This window comes from Anarrhichthys ocellatus, unplaced genomic scaffold (genome assembly GCF_004355925.1).
Source record: "Anarrhichthys ocellatus isolate YVR2014 unplaced genomic scaffold, GSC_Weel_1.0 scaffold106, whole genome shotgun sequence".
Taxonomy (NCBI): Eukaryota; Metazoa; Chordata; class Actinopteri; order Perciformes; family Anarhichadidae; genus Anarrhichthys; species Anarrhichthys ocellatus.
Window position 1 is genome coordinate 371,010 of NW_022280136.1, and position 19,046 is coordinate 390,055.

The 19,046-nt window shown below is 46.1% G+C and overlaps 1 protein-coding gene across 8 annotated transcripts in view; it reads right to left on the reverse strand.

The window, feature by feature from the left end:
- Positions 1-19,046, reverse strand: part of LOC116399228 (nuclear factor 1 X-type) — a 112,595-nt gene that overhangs the window by 44,212 nt on the left and 49,337 nt on the right. For 6 of the 8 annotated variants that reach the window (XM_031876208.1, XM_031876209.1, XM_031876214.1 and 3 more), the window contains one exon: positions 17,670-18,201. In XM_031876208.1, coding sequence (XP_031732068.1) covers positions 17,670-18,201 — 532 coding nt within the window. Of the gene's footprint in view, positions 1-17,669; positions 18,202-18,767 lie in introns of all 8 variants that reach the window. The other 2 variants (XM_031876207.1, XM_031876212.1) reach the window with 1 other exon arrangement.

Sequence of the window (19,046 nt, forward strand, 5' to 3'; positions counted from 1 at the left end):
TGTTTATCCGTTACTTTTAGCTAACTATTTCAACTGTTTATCCGTTATGTTTATCTAACTTTTTCAAATGTGTATCCGTTACTTGTAGCTATTTTCAGCTAATAATCAAAACTATTAGCTAATTGTTTAGACTTTCCTACTTGTTCGCTAACAAGTTTCGACCCTTTCAATCGCAACGTACGGTTTCATTTTTACACCTGACTCAATATGTGGGTATATCATCTCTTAATCAAATTATTATTCTAATTAGCCGAGCTTTCCACCAAACCAAACATTCCACCTAACCCCTGACATCTACAGAAGTAGGCTACCCCCTCCCCCTGGGGAATCACTAAACTACAGGATTTTCTAAACCTCTTGCTGGGGAAGCAAACAAATGCGGAACTTCAACATTGGCTACATCTGTTTAAACTATGTCACAAGCACAAATGGGATGTTGCTGCCCAGATTTAGAAGTATTGATTATATTCTCAAAAGATAACCTTCATCCGCTAGTGCCTAGTCAGATCCCTCTGGGGGTCTCCGGTATCCACCTAGCCCACTGACACAAATGGAACTGCGGTTGGGCAGAGCTAGTTGAAAAAAAGGCCATAACGTCTGTATGTGGGTGTTTGTAGTTTGTCCACAATTGTGCACAAACAGTTTACGCGTTTGTAGAAATCTCCATTAGTGTGTGTGCGCCACCTTCAACCCTTCACCCACGTAATCACACACCGAATATCAGACTCCCTTCAGGGTTCAATAATCAGGCTGCCTGTCTGTCCTTCACAACAGGTCACCATGACTCACAAAGTGCTTCACTTTTGCCCCCATGAGCTGTCAAAACTGCAACGGACAGCTCCACATCTGGACCCAAGGTGCTATTGTCAAACCGCAATCGTCCTCTTCTAGCTTTTTCTTTGCTTGTCTCACACTTTTTTTTAAAACCCCTTTTCTTAGCCATATATCTCTCTTTTTTCTCACTCTCTTCTCAGCCCCAATTTCTCTCGATCCCTCCCTCCCTTGGTTTTATATGGAAAAACATTCCTGGTGTTCTATTCGGCTCCAGTGAAACCTGGTGCTTATTTTCAGTGCCCTAAATTGATAGCAAATGTGAGGATAGATCCCTCCTCTCGTTCACTCTCCCCCCCTTCTCTCTTTTTGGCATTAACAGTGAGGATACGTGGAACATTTTCGTGACCATATTGAACCCTGGGGTTTTATGTTTTTGAAGGTGTTCCCCTTTATATTCAACTGCATGTGTTTTCTTTGAATTTCTCGGGAGAGAAAGTTGACGGCCTGAGAGACTCTTTGAGAGCAGGACTGAGTCATAGACTTTTTGTTTTTCAATAAATCCCCACCACCCCCACTGCACCGTGGAAACCAAACCTGGTTAGCCTCAGCTGTCTTTACCCATAATTCAACAATCCCTGTGTGTGTTTTCTCTCTTTGCCTCTCTCTCTCTCTCTCTCTCTCTCTCTCTCTCTCTCTCTCTCTCTCTCCCCCCCCCCCTCTCTCCTTCTCTTACTCTGTAAGTGAAACCCTAACTGCTCCCTTCATTTTGATGCAGCCAACTGAGTTCTGCTGGACAAAAATGCCCTCTATTGTTATGGATGTGTGCCGGGGAGAGAAAATTGAGCCTCATAGATCGTCCCTCTGTGGGTGAAGCTTATGGTGGTTTTGATTAGAAAATGTCGGGGGGGAGAAAAACCCAGTCAGCTCCCTGTGAAGCCTGGTCTTGTTTCAAAATACAAACCTTTGGACTTTGTGGGCGAAGGCAGAGGTGTAGCCTGTAACTTTTCATGGAACCATCTTGTAAAACTTAAAAATGTTAGATATTCTGGTTTCCTTTTTTTTTGCCATGTATGCACACAACGCACACATTCGAGCACATAGCCACATGGAAGACAGCGTAACACCCAGTTCAGCTGTTTTCAATAGTTGCCTGTCACGATGAGTCATTGGTTCATCAGCTGCAGCTCGTCATCAGCTTGCCAAAATCAGCCAGCACATCCCAGTGCAGAAGGGAATGCACTCTGTGGAAGATAGCTGGTGAGAAAGCAACAGCTAGCCTTAGCTAAAGCTAAACTTACTCCCCCCCCCCTCGTAGCGAAATATCCATTTTGATGAACTGACAGGTTGGTCGTTAGTGATTCCACGTAACTTAAAAAGGGTAGGAACAGAATATGGAGGAAAGGAACGGCTAAACTAGTTCTGCTATAAAGGCATCCGGCCTAGCTTAGCATAGAATCAAATACTGTCATCTCTAGTTCAAGTGAATTTCGTGTGATTTGGTGTGGTTAAGTTAACCCTTGAAGTATTCCCTATAAACAGATATTTGCATATAAATGCAGAATCTTTACGCACCGCGACAAGATGTTGGTGTCGGAAGCGCTCATATTTCCAAGAAGTATCGACCAATCACGTTTGAGCAGGCTTTGCACACAGGTTAGTGTGGAGGAAAAAAGAGGCGGAAAACAATCTTGGAACCCATCAACTATCGCCTGATGACGATTTAGCTTCATATTAGCTCAGCTAGGTGGCTAATTGTGACAAAATCCGGTCTTAGATGTCTTCTTTGACCTCCATATTTGCGTCTCAAGTTGCTCATCAGACTGTAAACAATGACCAGCGTACGAAAGAAGACATCTTGGCCAGGATATCCATTAAACGCTGGCTACTACGGAACACCAGAAGTATTAGATAGTCGCGAGACCGATAGCCGTTGGTTACGTTCAGCCCGGCAATAGCTACAATACATCTTTTCAGGCCACCTTTGGGCAGCAGAAACAACATCGATATGTCACATTCTAAGTTGATATGTGTTAGCTATGTGTTAGTTATTCATCCAGCAGTTAAAGAGCAACATTCGTTTGGAGTTGTGTCTCCTGCTCACCTGGAGAATGTACGTCCACCGTAAGCATCTCTTTAGCTGCTGAATAATCCATTATGTTCACGAGCTAGATCGCTACATTTCTCTGTCTGCTGTTTGGTGCTGACAAGTGGGGGAACGGTAATCTCTGTAGAGCTGAAGAGTCGGGTAACAATTCTCTCACTCCAAACGACCTTTTGTACTTCACATACAGCAGTCATGTGATCCATTCTAAAACTTCATAACCACTTTAAATGTTAGCTATTAGCACTGGATGAGCTGACAGTAGGCTATCTCAGAACCTGCGTTTTGTTTTGGATACTTTCTAACCGTAAAAAACCCCACTTCTGGCAGCCTGTGGTTGCTCCCGGGCCTAGCGGTGGTAAGCTAGCGGGTGGCTGCTGAGCTCTGCACGGACGGAGAGCCAGGCCTGCCTGTTTGTATTGGCCGACTCTCAGCATTCCACATGTCTTTGTGATTTTCAGCTCTCCTGACCTCAGGAGACCCTCCACGCTACTGTAAGTCATACTCACACCAGGAGCACAGATGGATCGGGAGGGAACACTCCAATCCTATCGGTGCTTGGCTGGTTTCTACGGGCACGAGTGATGACAAACACAGGCCACGCTGCAGCTGCCGCAGAAAATCAACTTTAACCGTCAAATATGAGTCGATGATTCCTGTACATTTTCTAAAAGGATCATCATTAGCATCGGCATTGGTTTTTTTCAGAAAGTCAATGAACATCTACAGTTTGAGGTGCTGTATAGGAAATAAATCCAATAAGTTATTATGTTATTCCTGCTTCCCTTATTATTAACAAATACAATGAATCAGGCTGCTGTGAGTCACTGCAGTGACCCATGTGGGCTGCATCTTTGTTGCTCTTACGCAATGCTAGCAGGGGAAGTCACGGGGCTTCCAAAGAAAATGAAATTAGCTAACAAAGTTAGAGGTGCTAATCACAGACTATCGCTAACTGCCTGGTCGGGGGGGGGTAAATGAGGAAGAGCCGGATTCCATCTCACTCCAACTGCACCCGCATCAGCTCATACTGCGTGTGGAGCTTAATCAAATGCTCTTTAACCAAATATGTTCAGATGCCTGAACACGGCATGATTATTATTTGTTTTTGAAAACCTAGTAGTTAAAGGGTTAGATTAGCCGTTTCCCCTTTCATTTCATTTAGTGTTATTTACCTTTTTTTATGTGCTGTCTTTGTTGAGGACCGAAAAAAATTATTTCTACTATTATTACTGTTAATAATAATAATAATCCAACATAAAAAAATAAAGGAAGTGAATGCCAGATGTGCGTCATGTTTACTAAATAACGCAAAGAAAGAAAACACAATGCTTTGTAAAATAATGATTATGATAATGAAACATGATAGCCTTTTCTCATTCTACAGTTGTACAACATAGGATTCGAATTACAATTTGTAAATATTTTTTCACAAATGTCAGCACTCAAATGTGTATAAGTGGGCTCTTGAGCGTGCGTAGATTCTGTTCTTCCCCAAGAACAATAAGAATGAATAAGACAAACAAACATTCAAACACTGGTGAATGTCAGAATCTCTGTGTGTTTTAAGAAGACGTGTCTTCTCTATAGCGGCTGGTGATTGAGGCCCATCGACTTTACGGGCAGAGCCGGTCGCTGCATGTTGACACAACAGTGTCGCTGTCACCTTGCCCTACTGCTCCACATCCGTCACCTCGACTGACCCGGCGGGATGTTTAGCGACACGAGGGATGACGGCTCCCTCGGGTTTAAAGGCGGTTTAAAAAGATGAGGAGAAGGTAGACAATGATAAGGAGGAAGAAAGTGTGGCAAGGTAGGAAATGAGGAAACGGTGCATGCAGAAGATTAGGATGAGGCGCGGAGGTGATTAGGGTAAGAGGGAGGGAGAGAGTGTTTCGAGCCAAATTAAGGAACAAGCGGCGCCTTGGGGCTGATCTGAACAGGATTTACCTGTTGCCATCCCCGGGTGACTCGCTTCACTCGTTTACCGAGCACCGCCGCAGGGCCTTGACTCCCAAACATCTCGTTAATTAAAGGTGCAGATATGCAAATCATCCTGGTGTGTGTGTGTGTGTCTCCTCGTGCACAACTCTCCATTTCTTTTACTGAATCATCTAACACCCCTCGCCTTTAATCAGTGTCTCCTGAAAGCCGTAAACACACAGTTAAAGTTTTAAACATTCTCATATGTGTACGTTAGAGTGCTGCTCTAACAGAGAGCTCTCTGTTACGCCTACGTGAACCCGATCACCGCTTACTGTATGCCTGAGGGGGCGGGGCCTTGGCTCAGCCCCGGTTTATTCAACTTCCGCCAGTGGAATAATAAATTACGACCTACGATAAACAAACCGTACCGTCATAAATCCTCGAAGCAAAACAGTGGGGCTGACTGGTGAGTGGGGGGGTGGAGGGGCGAGGGCAGAGAGGGGAATGTTCTGTGAACTAGTTACTCGACATATGAACATATGCAGGGGCGCACGCGTCGGGGGGGTCGGTGGTGGAGGGTAACCCTGCAGTTACCAACCCGATTATTCAATAAACCAAAAAAAACAATAACTGTCCGCCACAGTCGACAACAGCTTGGAACAACGGCTGGACCGGCTCCATCTCCCAGTTCGCAAACGGAGAACAAACTGTCTACTGCACTGAACCCCCCCCCCCCCCTCTCGAAAAAAAAGAGAGAAAAAACACATATATATCCGCCCTTTTGCCCTGGGGATGTGTGTCAGGATGGTTTACACACTAAAAACAAACAGGCGTCCCCGTTGCAACAGCGAGAAGAGAAATGGATGTGGGTTTGGACGAAGCGGGAGAGGGAGGGATGGAGGCAGGGATCGGGGGCACGCATGAGAGAGAGAAAAGGGGGAGGGAGGTGTGGGGGGGAGGCGCAGAGCAAGAGAGTGAAAGTTGTCATAAAATCAACAATAATAAGAGGCCTTCGGTGCCACCCGGAGACCACATCAGGGCTTCTGTAATGACAGGCTGCGTGGAACACATGTCAGCCTGAGTGAGGGGGTGTGTGCGTGCGTCCTTGCGTGTGCGCCCTTCTGTCAGAGCTAAAAAGAAATTATCTTTTTTTTTTTTAAATGGCTTAGTTAACCAGAGTAATATTATTCCCTGCATGGACACATGCACAGTACATCATACGTACCGCAACGCATCACTCGACAAGCACAGATTGTACACATTAGACTGGACCAGGCGATGTAGGTACATGTGCACTTTACAGCACAGTGGTTTTTACATTTGTTTAAAGGGAACACATCAAAGTCATCTTCAGGTCCATACTTGTACTTTGGGTGTCTACTAGAACATGTTTACATGCTTAAATGTTCCTTATGCACAGTATTTTTTCCACACTGTCTGCCAGAATATACCTGTATTATCTCTGTGTCTGAAACGCTCCGTTTTAGTGCCTGTCTCTTTAAGAACCCTTTCCCGAAAAAAAAGCCTGGTCTGCTCTGATTGGCTTGAGAGAAAAATATGGCGCACCTGTGCAAAGGTAGTTCTTAAGCCGTGGGTGGAGATACTCTGATGGGGGGCGGTATATTTTAACGAGCTTGCATGTGACATAGGAAGAGGAGCCAAATTTGATTGGCTTGTTTGATGGTCTTATTTTACAATTTGTGGGTTGGTTGATTTGAAGAAAGAAATCAACCAAATGTTGTGTGGCAGAATGCTTGATATCCATTTCATATTTTTCATGGTACTCCTTTGGGGGCCCCCAACCCACCACTAGGTCTGTTATAGCGCTGATATATTTGCTTTTAACTACACATTGGCATTGATGGTTGCTTATCTATCAGCCTTGACTGAAGGCTTGGTCAGTCCCTGGAAATATTTGCTCCATCTCTCAATCACCTTCATGAAAGCTCGTGAGCCCGACTAGTCCAGGACCGTGTTTCAGTCCAGGTTCCGATGTCAGGCCCGTGGCAGCACACCGGCTGAATGTGGGGCAGTGGATCTTTTTCATGGCAGCGGACCGACTGCAGTAATGTGCACCACGCAGCATAAAGTGTGCTAACATTAATAAAGTGTGCTAACATTAGCCACCATTAGCTAGTGATCGTTCAAGACCGAGTAAGGCTGTAGCAGGAGTGAGACGGGTGCTTTTTATCGCTTGTGAATTCAACTTAGCATGGACAGAAAATGTAGTTTATGTTTTCAAACGCTACATAGGCTGTCTGAAATCATGCTATTTACTAGATAGTGCACTGCATTTCCTGTCCGCCAAAATGGCAACAATTGTTTTTTACAATTGAACAAAAAAATGCAACGTGATACATTTTACAAACGTGAAAATATCTGTCTACACTTCTCTACTAGCATAGCCTAGCATAGCCTAGCATCCAGTGCAGCTAGCACGTCGGCTCAGTGGTTCACCTACATAAAGAGAGAAAAGAAACAGGAGCTCGGAACGAAAGAAGCCAAAGGAACAGTTAACTATGTTCCAAGAAAAACCTGTGAGCGTTTCCAAAATAAAATCAGCAAAGTTTCACCCTGGAGTGTGATAAACAGTGTGTGTGGGACACGGCTGTTTACCAGAGCAGACCTGGACAAAGAAAAGCCAGACAGGCAGCCGTGGAGCGATGGAGGGACCTGAGCCCAGGAGAGAAAATCCTGTTCTTTTTCACAAACACCTTGTAGGGAAAAAGAAATTTGGAAAAAAATAGAAAAGCCTGACCACAAAAGAGGCTCTGTGCTTGAGGCTATTTCAGTGAAGGGTTCTAGCCAGGACAGATCCACAGAGAGCACGAGTGAGATGGAAAGACAGAAAGAGAAAAGGGAGCTTTATTTGGTTAACAACTTCCACGAATCAGTGTGGGGGGAAGAATGTGTGTAATTTAGCTCTGTTTGTTTTGCATTAGGGTATAAAATATGTCGCGATTACTTCATTACACATCTAAAGCCCAGAGAAAGGGAGACGGGTGAGAGCTGAGAAGGGGGAACCACAGGTTTTTCTTTTTGCAAGTTGGGTTTTGGGTAACATATCAAATGTGTCTCACTGGGACAGCAGCTTCAGGAGAGCACAGAGAAAAAAAAAGTGAGCTCCCAAATATAAAAAAAAACGAAATAAATGTTACAGTGCCAAACAGACAGCCATAATCAACGGTTATGGAAAACCATTTGGCAAAAAGATGAAGATGTAGAGCAGTGGTTCACAACCTTTTTATAAGAAGTACCACACAGCACTGTAAGATGCTCAAATACTTCTATATCACCATATATTACAACCATTTATCCATTAATTGTAGCTATATAGAAACTATTTCAACTGTTTGTCAATTACTATCTATTTTAACATTTATCAATTACTTATTGTATTTGTGCAGCCATTCCTTTGGCTAACCTGTATGGTACTTTTAGCTAACTCTTGCAACTTATCTGCTGTGCTTTCAACATGTGCTGCTCCACTATCTCTCCATGAAGCATGTCTCCAGCTGACTGCAGCAGTACCAGCTGGGGGACAAGCAGCCCTGGTTGGGGTTCACTGATGTTCAGTATCTGGTGTTGAATGTATGAGGTGGCATCTTGAAAGCATAACTCAACGGAAGTGACCATGTTGACTGGCCACGGAGTTTGCTGAAAAACTGTGAAACAGCAGCAGTGTCAGCCATCTTTAGTTCACTGGGATGATCGTGACCCTCACCATCAGGCTCTCCCCATGTATCTGCCAGGACTGTGGAGTTTGAATCCACGCCCAAAGACGAAATCTTACAGTCCATCAGAGTGGGGAAAAAATGAATTGTATCACAAACAGAAACCCTGGCCTTGGAGTAATCACATTAGCCTGTGTTTTTAGGCCGTGATGGAGGGAAACCCCCGTTGGATGTAGGTAGTGGGGATAATGGGACCATTCCTGATGCTTTTCGGTGTGAATGGTATCTCGTTAGGGCCCGTTGTTACAGCCAGGCCAGAGGGGAAAGTGAACTCGGATGAAAAGAACAGAAACAATAAAAGGGGAAAAAAAGAAAGAAAGAGCGGATCAGAGATGCTCTCAGGGCCAAAACCGCAGATAAAAATCTAACCGCAGAATGAAGGCCAGCTTGCTCTAATTCACTGTCATCTCCAGTATTTTTTTCTAAACAGAGAGAGAGAGCGGGACAGAGTGTGGGCCCCTATCCTCCCTCCTTCCCTCCGCGTCCGCCCACACCACACTCCTCCGTTCAGATTTACTGCTCTTAAATTGTTTGCCCTCTGCTTTTAATGGCCATCTCTAGATTATCGGCTCTTAAAATAAACACAGGAGCTTGGATTACCTTCTCTATCACCATTCCGCTGAAGCAGAACGTACTCGCAGGGACCATGCCTCTCTCTCCCTCTCTCTGTGTCTCTCTCTCTCTCGCTCTCTCTCTCTTTACATGTATTCTTGGTGCGCTCCCCCTGTACGTTTGGGTTACTGGAGGAGAGCCTAAGCATTGAAGCCGAGCGGGCAGAAGAATGGAAACTCAAGTGGGGGGCAGAAGCCGGGTGGTCCCGCGTCTAATAATACACCGATCAGACGTTACCACACAAAGGGCAAATAGCAGAGTAGATCAGCTCCATTGCTGCTGCTGGGAGACCAGAGAGTAAAACACCTAAGAGGTATAAATCAGAAAATTTAGACCCTACAACTTCCCGATTTCAAAATAAATTGCAGATGATTTCTGAGCGACAGATTGCGTCCAGTCGAGGACCAGCGAGGGGGGCCCAGTTGAGGCCCGGTTCACCTTCCCTCCGAGGCCTGCAGCAGGACAGCTGGGTCACATCAGAGCATGCGTGTAATTGTGGCACGTTTGCTTCCTAAAAGTGGACGCGTCTCCGCGCGTGTCGTCAGGCATCAGGTGTGACGGGGGGGTTGGGGGTTCAGGTGCCCGGGCGAGTCCGGAGAGGACGCTCATGTGCTCCGCTGCAGACCGCGTTTGTTGTCGCTCGGCCTGCTTCCGAGGCGCACATGAGCGGACACGCGGAGGCGAGCAAAACACCTAAAAAGCAGACTTCACACGCTCCGCTCCTGCATTGTGGACTTGAAGAGAAGCCGCATGGGGACGCAGGCTTAATCTTTGCGGAGGGGGGAAAAAAAAGCGGACTGCATTTGAAAAATGAAACAGGAAGGGGATGCAGGCTCGTGTTTATGGACGATAACAATTTCAGTCGGCCAGCTCGCGAGCAACGATTGTATTAGTATGCGGATACAGAGTGCTGTGACCTCGCCCTTTCCCATAGCACACCTTTATAGAACGCACTGAGAGGGATTGGGGAGTGATGCAAATTTGCAACAGTTGCAGAACTTTTTCAATAAAAAGGATTTTGCAGGCAGAGGTCCTGTTGACCCAGAGCAGCACTCTGCACACTGTAGTGTACGCACAACGTGATAGGTCGATGCCTTTAAAGCTCAGAAAAATCAACCTCATTCTGGACAAAAAAGGCGTGTCTTATTCACGCGTAATATTCACATTCAGTGTGAACTGATGCGTTTCAGAAGACGGTTGGACTGAGCATTACCTCTGTTTGGGGCTACAACAAACTGTCATGCTCTATATCTGTGTGGTGCTCTCAGGACTTATTACGTAGCTCCACTCTTGCAAAATCCCAAATAAGTATGTTTGGATTTCTATCTGTTGTTAAAAACAGGAAGTTTGACCTCCATGTGTGGATCAACACTATGTAGGAGGATGGACTGTACTCCTATTAGTCAAAAGGAGCAGACAAAGGGAATATAGGACTTCGTACAACGCCAATGTAACGTCAAACGTGAACTACTTCCTTCCACATCACCTTCATCACATGTGCGAGAGGGTCAGCGCGTTTCTACCTATCAGGGTTTTAAAGAAGGTCGTGAGAAAAGCAGATAAACATTCGAAGAGAAAACAGATTTTACAAACAGGTTATATTGTATACAGCGGGGGTCTAATGTTTGATCTCACAGGCTGCCCTGCTCTGTAAATGATGAATTATATCTGAGCGACTTCTTAGCTTAGAGGATAACACTCCTGCGTAAGCCCCCTGGACTGAACTACGCCCGACAAAATGTGAGAATAACTTCAATATCGGCTCTAAAGCTACAATTTGACTTTTTCATATGACTCACTTGGTCCACGTCCAATATATATATATATACGAATACATCCAGGAGTATATCGACACGCAAAGGAATTCTAACATCCTTCTTTTTCCTCAAAGAAACACAGACGACTCCTTTGAAATATGAAAAACCCATTGACTTACAGTTAGCACGTAGCAGCTAGCTGTGACGGCACTTTGTTTACGCACGGACAAACCCAACCGGCTCCACCGGGCTGCGATGCCCTCTACGGAGCGGATTCCTCTGGCAGAGCTCGGTGCTCCTGTTGCCCCCCCACGGAAACGGGGTGCCGCCGACACTGCCTGGATGTCACCCAGGAGAGGTGGCCATGGCAACACTATTCTACCCATTTACACGCTGGAGCGTGATCGCTTCTTTGTGAGGTTTAAGTCGACAACAAGTCCCCCCCCCAGGACATAACCATACCAAATGTAGATAGCTGTAATGTTGGACATGTGTTATTCAGATCGACAAATCCCAAACAAACAAGAGCAATTTCACAAACTTCTCTCCCCGTAATCTTTTCCATATTTCTACCGCTCACCAGGGAGGGAGGGAGGGGGGAGAGAGAGCGAGAGAGAGAGAAAAAACGGGTTGTTTTTCTATCTTCTATGAAATTTATGCGCCGAAGCTGCCAATAACAATTCAAATGAGTCGGAAATAAAGCATGGTAGAGTTGAGCGCCCGACAGTTGACGGGTATAATGAGAAGCAAGGCGGACGTGTCAGGTGACTGTTTTTTGTTGTTGTTGTTTTTAAAGCTGGACATTGCCCCGCCCCAAAATAGTGTCCTCGGAGGACATGTGAAGAGACCTGAGTGAAGAGGGGGGGAGCTAAAGAAGAAGAAAGAAAAAAAAAAGTCCAAATCAGCTGGAAAAACAAAGGACTCTGGACTTCTTTCTAAAGCTACAGGAAGCTGTTGTGGTTCTTATTGCCGTCAAGTCTGCCTGAACACGCCTCCTTTATTCTCTCCAACGGCTCGCTCAAAGTGTAAATCCCTCTCGACGCTTCTTTGTCCCCGTCAGAGCATTTGTTCTATTGATTTCCAATTAATTGGAACATTTTTGCCGGCAAACACGGAAGTGGACGCGTCAGCGCCCGGTTAACAACCCGCCCAGAAGTGGAGCGTTAGTGATGACGACGGAAACATTAAACACATCACACACACAAGTGTGGAGAGACAGAGAAGCTCAATTTACCATTAAATAAGTAAAGAACAAAACAATGCAAAAGCATAAAGGAAGGAGAGTTGCACCACTGAGAACAGAGACCCCCCCCGCGACCCCATACATTCACTCTTGTTATTTCAAGGGGAACAAAAGCGGGGGCTCTCGAGGTCATGGGTGGATCCATGCAAAAGGGAAGAAAGGAGTCCTGCTCCTGGTCCGGGGGCTGAATACGGGCCTTTCACACTCAGAGGGGCCTGTTTGCTCTCCCTCAATAATGGCTCTAATTTTATGATCATTATTGAGTAATTCCATCCGAAGCCCCCCCGCGCCCCGGCGTTTAACGCTTCCTCCCGTCACTCACGGCACCTCGGCCTTGTCCCGCACACGTTAAACCCATTAGTACCTTTACTCTGCTCTGCCTCTACAAACAACCCACGAAGAAGATGTCAAACGGAAGACAAAAGGGCAGAAATTTGAGTCACGTAGAAAGAGAAATTCATTCAGCGTTGTTCATTTGACAGGATTTTATTTTTATATTTTAGGGGTGGGGGGGTCCACATGTGGAATCGTTCTCTCCTCGGATTGGAGAGGAGCAGTGCTTCATCCTCCATTTTGTTTTGGACCTGCATCCACAGCAGCACCATCACACCAAGTAACAGCATTCGCTCTGCTTATAAAAGAAGCCGGTGGAAAATATTTTGAAGGAACAAAAAAAAAAGAAGGAACAGCAGTCTGGTAAAACGATAGCCGCTTTATTCCAACGCGGCTCCACACAACTCGGAATGAAGCTCGCTTTTTCGGGGCGAAAAATTTAAAACAATCCATAGGAGTGGATTTAAGGGGCGCAAGGGGACGAGCAGAGGGGAAGAGGTGTTAAGCGAAAAAACGGGGATATATGAGGGGCGGGGGGGGGTGAAAAGAAATGTTAAAATGAGAGAGAAAGAAAAGGATCAGAAGGAGAGAAGTTGGCAGAGACTGTGTCGGTTTGAAAAAAGCTGGCACTTCCTAAACGGAGCTGCAGCTCCGGGTGCCGAGCGCTGCCAACCAGCCCCACCACCCTGAATCTGTGCCCCCCCCCCCCCCCCCCCCCTCTCTTTGTTTCCGCCGTGGCATTCTGCATCATCCCCATTCTCCACTTTATATCAGCGCTCAGTATCACTCCAGCAGCACTGACTGACATTTATTACCATCAAATGAGACAATAAGGCGAACACATTTAAAAAAAGGTTTTCATTATTAGTGTTCATTTCAAGGATTTGATTTTGAATGTGAGAGGATTTTTTGTGTATGAATGTTTTGTTTTAATTTGAGACGTTTTTAAAATAAAACAGAAAAAGCCACAAGGATGGGGGGACGGGGGATCCGGCCCGTTTCTGTTTTTTTCCTCTGTCCCAATTACAGGGCAGCCTCCCTCTGCGCTCTGCTCCACCGGACCGAGGTGCGGGGTCGGACCGGTCCAGTAAAAGAGATGCTTTTGCTGTCCTCACCTCTCTCTCTCTCTCTCTCTCTCTCTCTCTCTCTCTCTCCCGCGCCTGAGATGCGTATGTTTTTAAGGGACGGACGGATTTCCGGCCTGGCGCCTGTACAGAGAGAGACGAGGACCTGGTCATGCAAATTTGCACGCTGAAACCGGACCAAAAAAATAGAAACGCACAAAGGAACCAGAGGGAAAATGTGCTCCTGTTTTGTCGGAGAAAATCCATTCAGGAACACATTCAAATAAATGCATTTTGATTTTCCTGCGTGAGTTTGCTGTATTCATTCATGTTGTAATGCGTATAATTAAGCAAATGAGAATCAAATACATTTCTCTTTGTTAAATGTCAGTATAACAACAACAAAAAAAAGGTGAGCTGAGCTGCTAAATTGCTAAAGAGACACCACCGCGTTTATTTATTAACCTTCATTACACAAAATAATTAAAAATCACTGTACAGTGAAATTGGGAAATAAAGCTAATCCATGTCGCCCACAATGGGCACTTTCTGGTACGGGGCCCTTCTTCTATTTGCAGAGCTCAGACCTGACCGTTGTTTCAAATTAGACTTAATTCAATCATATACTCGGTCTTTTGTGCATCTCTCCCAGTATTATTCACTAAACTGGATAATTAGAGCGAGTAGGGAGCGGGTTGGCCTGCTATCGAGAGCTGCTCAGCGGTCGGACCTATAGAGGTGCAGAGCTGAGAGAGAAGTAAAGGTCTGCGTAGCGGCTCGGCTCTCTTTCACCAGATTCATTTGGAAGCTTCCGATCATACTGGAATAATCTGATTACCAGCGGTTCCTCAGACACTCCGCTTTTCTTTTCTCTTTCCCTCCGTCTACGACACACACACAGAAAAATAACAACTGGAAACACTGGAGGTTGTGTAAAATGACTGACGCTGTCCCGTCAAACTTTACTGGACGCATTATTTTTCAAACGACAACAAAAGGCGTAAGAACGTTTTCTGTTGACAAGTATCGGACCTGTTTTTACACACACACACACACACACACACACACACACACACACCGGATGCATGCGGCTCCCTCGGCGCCGGCGCTCCCTCTCGTCGGCCCGGGTTACGGACCACGGTGCCAGAACGAGGGAGCTTTAACTTTTCTTCTTCTTTTTTTAATCATTACGATTGTCTCTTTTCTTCCGACTGCAAAACACTCAGCGCACTGACAGGAGGACATCACCTCCCTGCTGGTGTGATCTTATATTAAAACCTGTTTGGTCTCCTCTTCATTACGGGACTGCATCTGATAACGCCGCCTCCCTTTGGAAGCTCAGGATATTGGGCGAGCCAGATGAGATGTGCGTTTGATGGATTGGAAGCCTCCCCATCGACTCCCGTCTTTATTCGCCTCTATTAATAAAAAGATATTCTGGCGGCCGATTGTGATGTAGGGACTACTGGTAAAACAAAAAACGCCGCCATCGAGGAAAAATACGGAGCACACTTCTCGAAAAATACGACCCGATCTGGGGGTCTCTAGGTGGAGGAGGGGTCGCGGCAGCCAACTGGCGAGCCGGACTTTAGTTTAGGACAGACGTGTGATCAAACTCACCCACACCTCTCTCTCTTATCTCCATCACATCCTGAACCATTACCGTCGTCATCGAAAATGATAAAGTGATCTGTGTGTGCGTGTGCGTGTGTGTGTGTGTGCGGCCAGGTATCTGTCCAAACAACATTTTCGGTTTTGGGACCTCGCTTTCGCAGCTGCAGAGCGGGAGCGCAGATCAGAGCCGAGTGGCTGTGAGCGGTCCCGGGGCCCCGAGTCTATAATTGGACAAAAGCAGAGACACATACTGTACTGTGGAGGAAGCAGAAACAGGGGAGTGGGGGGGGGGGGAGATCTCCTGTCAATCACGCCCCTTGCAGCTGGCGACGGTGACATCAGCGAGGACGAGAGAGAGAGAGAGAGACAGAACTGAAGCGCCGCGGCGGGAACAGTGGGGGAGGAGGGGGGGCGAGGCGGCCGCGGTCCAACCATCAGCTGGCGACCGACAGCTTCCGCCAAAGACACAGACACCCTGGAAAAGGGGAGCTAAGAATAAAGCTGTAACGCTGCCACCCCCCAAAGGTTAGAGCCAGTGTCTGCCCTTCTGTAAACTCTGGTTAACCCCACACTGCCTCCCGCTACACAGAGCAGCTTCAAACAAGAGCATGTTTCTGTTGTTTATTCTCGGTTAGTTCCTGATGTCGTCTCCAAAGCGCTACTTCATTTACGGCGGACCACAAGCCTTTTTGTTCATTTTAAAAAACACGCTTATTGACGACTCTCGACTGGGAAAAACATATTTTGAAAAACATATTTTGAAACAGACTCGTGTAAGAATGCTCACATATGTGCAAAAAAAGAAGCACAAACGTCAGTCAGATGAAGGCCAGTGCAGCGTTCGCGTCGGGGGGGCGAGCGGCTGCTGGATTCTGGCACACAGTGGACAAAAAAAGAAGAAAAGAAATGGAGGCTTTACTCTGAGGGGCACCAGGCCGCCGCGCGGGGAGCTAAACTGAGCCACGGTTTTTTGCCACGCCGCATTGTGGGACGGGAAGGGGAGGCCCCTGGGGGGGGGGGGGTTCGTCACATGGGAAAAGTACTGAGGTCCTGTAGCTGGAGACCCAGGACGACACACCTGACTCGACCTGCTGACACCAGACACAACAGACCGACTGCTGTCGAGCAGCTTCACGGTGAAAAAAGGCAAAACATATATTTGCACGTTCTATTTGTTTCTATTGTAAATGAGCACATTTGAAGGATTCGTGTTGTGTAAATATGATTAAAAATAATCACACTGAACAGCTACACATGAGAGCCACTGTTTGCCCGACACACAGCACCCCCGATACACCGTCAACAGCTGGTTCACTGGATTAAAAGCCACCTTTTAATTATTTAATTATTTTAAACAGAATCACATGACACACTGCACACCTCCAACAACTATTTAAGTGGATTTTTAGGCAATGAATAATAATTAATATAGAATTTTAGTAGCTTAAAATGACGAAATATTATATTTTTGTTTTATATCAGAAGAGTTTCTTTCCTTTTTTTTTGCAAAAAAACAAAACACAGTTAATTATTTAATATTAATATTTTAATTTAGTGTTGCTATTTGGTAATAGAAAAGCATAAATTAAGTATGAAATTAAATGTGAGTATTAATATCTATTTGTTTCCTAACAAACAGAAATATTCCCACCTTTCCTATCGACGGTGCCAACGTGCCCTCAGCAGAACACAGGCAGCTTTGTGTCCACATGACACAGAAATATATTCGCCGCCTCTATTTTAACTTTAAGGCCACAGCAGGAAACACGTGTGCCGAATATGGAAAAGCAAAACATCTGATGAACAAAAACCGCGCCGCCGCAGACGAAAAGGTCTCAACTGTGTGTGTGTGTGTGTGTGGATAGGCCGAGGCTGCAGACTCTCGCTGCCCCCTAAACTACCTGGGACCGAGCCAGCTGTCACTGAACTCCAGACCACCACACACACACACACACACACTTGCCATAGATACACACCAATCTCACAATAACACACACATGGATACCAAACACATGACCTACACACACACGTATACACATGCATGCACACACACAGAGATAAACAGGCTCGCAGATGCTTTTGTTTACCCATGTCACCAGAAAACATGCACATTTGGATTTGGACAAATTTGCGCACAAATACTTGAACAAATGTACCAACGCAAACAGATCTCGAGGCAAACAAAGGTTTTAAGCCCGGCTGCCGAATTCTCCGAATATCTTTAAAACCAGATAGAAACTGTAGTCTATTTATTTATTTATTTTTAAAGATGATCCTGCGCAGACTGTCACATTAAATGTCACGTTATCACTGCCCTGACGGCGTACATCAAAAGCCTGGCACTGGTTCTTAGTGAAGAAGGGGGGTCTAATCTGTGACTCGCATGCCAAAGTGTGTGGGACACGTAGCACACCGACCGACCCGTGTGTGTGTGTGTGCGTACCAATGGACAAATTCTCCAGGGGACGTGTGTGTTTGCGGTGTGGGTAGGGTGCACAGTAACACACGTACCTGGCGAGTGGACGAAATAGGCCAGGTAGAGGTCCAGCTCCTTGACCGCCACTCCGATGTGGTGCGGCTGCACGCACAGGCCGTGGTTGGAGCACTGGGGCGACTTGATCAGCCGCTCGCCGTCCGTGCTCTCCAGGGGGCTGCCCTTGAACAGGATGACCATCACCAGGTCCAGCCGCCACACCTTGTCGGCCTGGCGGAGGCAGTCGATGCGGCGGATCTTGCCCTTCTGGTCGGGGTTGGACAGCACGCAGCAGGGGGGCTTCTTCCCCGTGATGGTGAGCACAAAGTCCTCGCGGAACTCCGGCCGGATGTCCTTGCGGAGCTTGGCCAGCAGGCGCGAGGCCCACTTCTGCTTGATCTCCGGCTTCTCGCCGAGCAGCTCGTCCTTCACCGCGCGCTCCTCGTCCTTGGTCATCCTCTTCTCGTGCTTCTTGAAGTACTTGCGCTTGCGGGCCTGCAGGTTGAACCAGGTGTAGGAGAAGGCACGGACATGGGGGAGGAGGGCCTCGATGAAGGGATGAAATTCATCCTGATAGGGGGGTAGAGAGGGAGAGAGAGAGAGAGAGAGAGAGAGAGAGAGAGAGAGAGAGAAAGACGTGTGTTGTTAGGAGGCTGGAAACAAGGCTTTTAATTTGAAAATCACTCAAATAAAGCTGTGAAAACATTGAGACAATATTAAATGGAAAAAGAGGCAAAAGACTAATTGGGAAAATGTAACAAAATATATGAAAATAGAGTGATTATATTGTCGGCAAAATTACATGTTAATTACAATATACTAAAATATCAACAAAAAAAAATGAAAAGGCAATTCAAATAAATATAAATAATGTAGAAATATTACTACCTATAATAAAGAAATATCAATAAATACGCAGCAATATACAAGAAATCTCAACTGTAAAATGAAAAGCCTCCTTTTTCATAAATAAACACCAAAACATTCAAGACAACAAACAACAACAACAACAAAAGCACAAATTCTAATCCAAAGGCAACAGAAAAGCTGAGCCAAGTTGCGCTCCCTGTTTTCTGCCGCAAGGAGAAGAAGAAGAAGAAGAAGAAGAAAAAAGTTATTCCGCCGCACCGTAATACCTTCACTACATATCTCTGGGCAACAAAGCCCAGATCTCGCCACAGTGCTCCCGTGCCAGGGTTGCCACACACCGGTCGCTCACCGCCGCCAAGCTTTGCTGCCACGAGACCGCTGTTGAAATGTGCAGCTAAGAGATCAGCCATACCATGTCCTATCTCTCTCTGCTATGCATGCAAAGGGGGAGCTCCAACCAGACTCACATTTCCACAACAAACTGAAAGCAGACAGAAATCACCACAGAAAACCACAGTGTGCTAGAGGAAGACAGACGGCCTGGT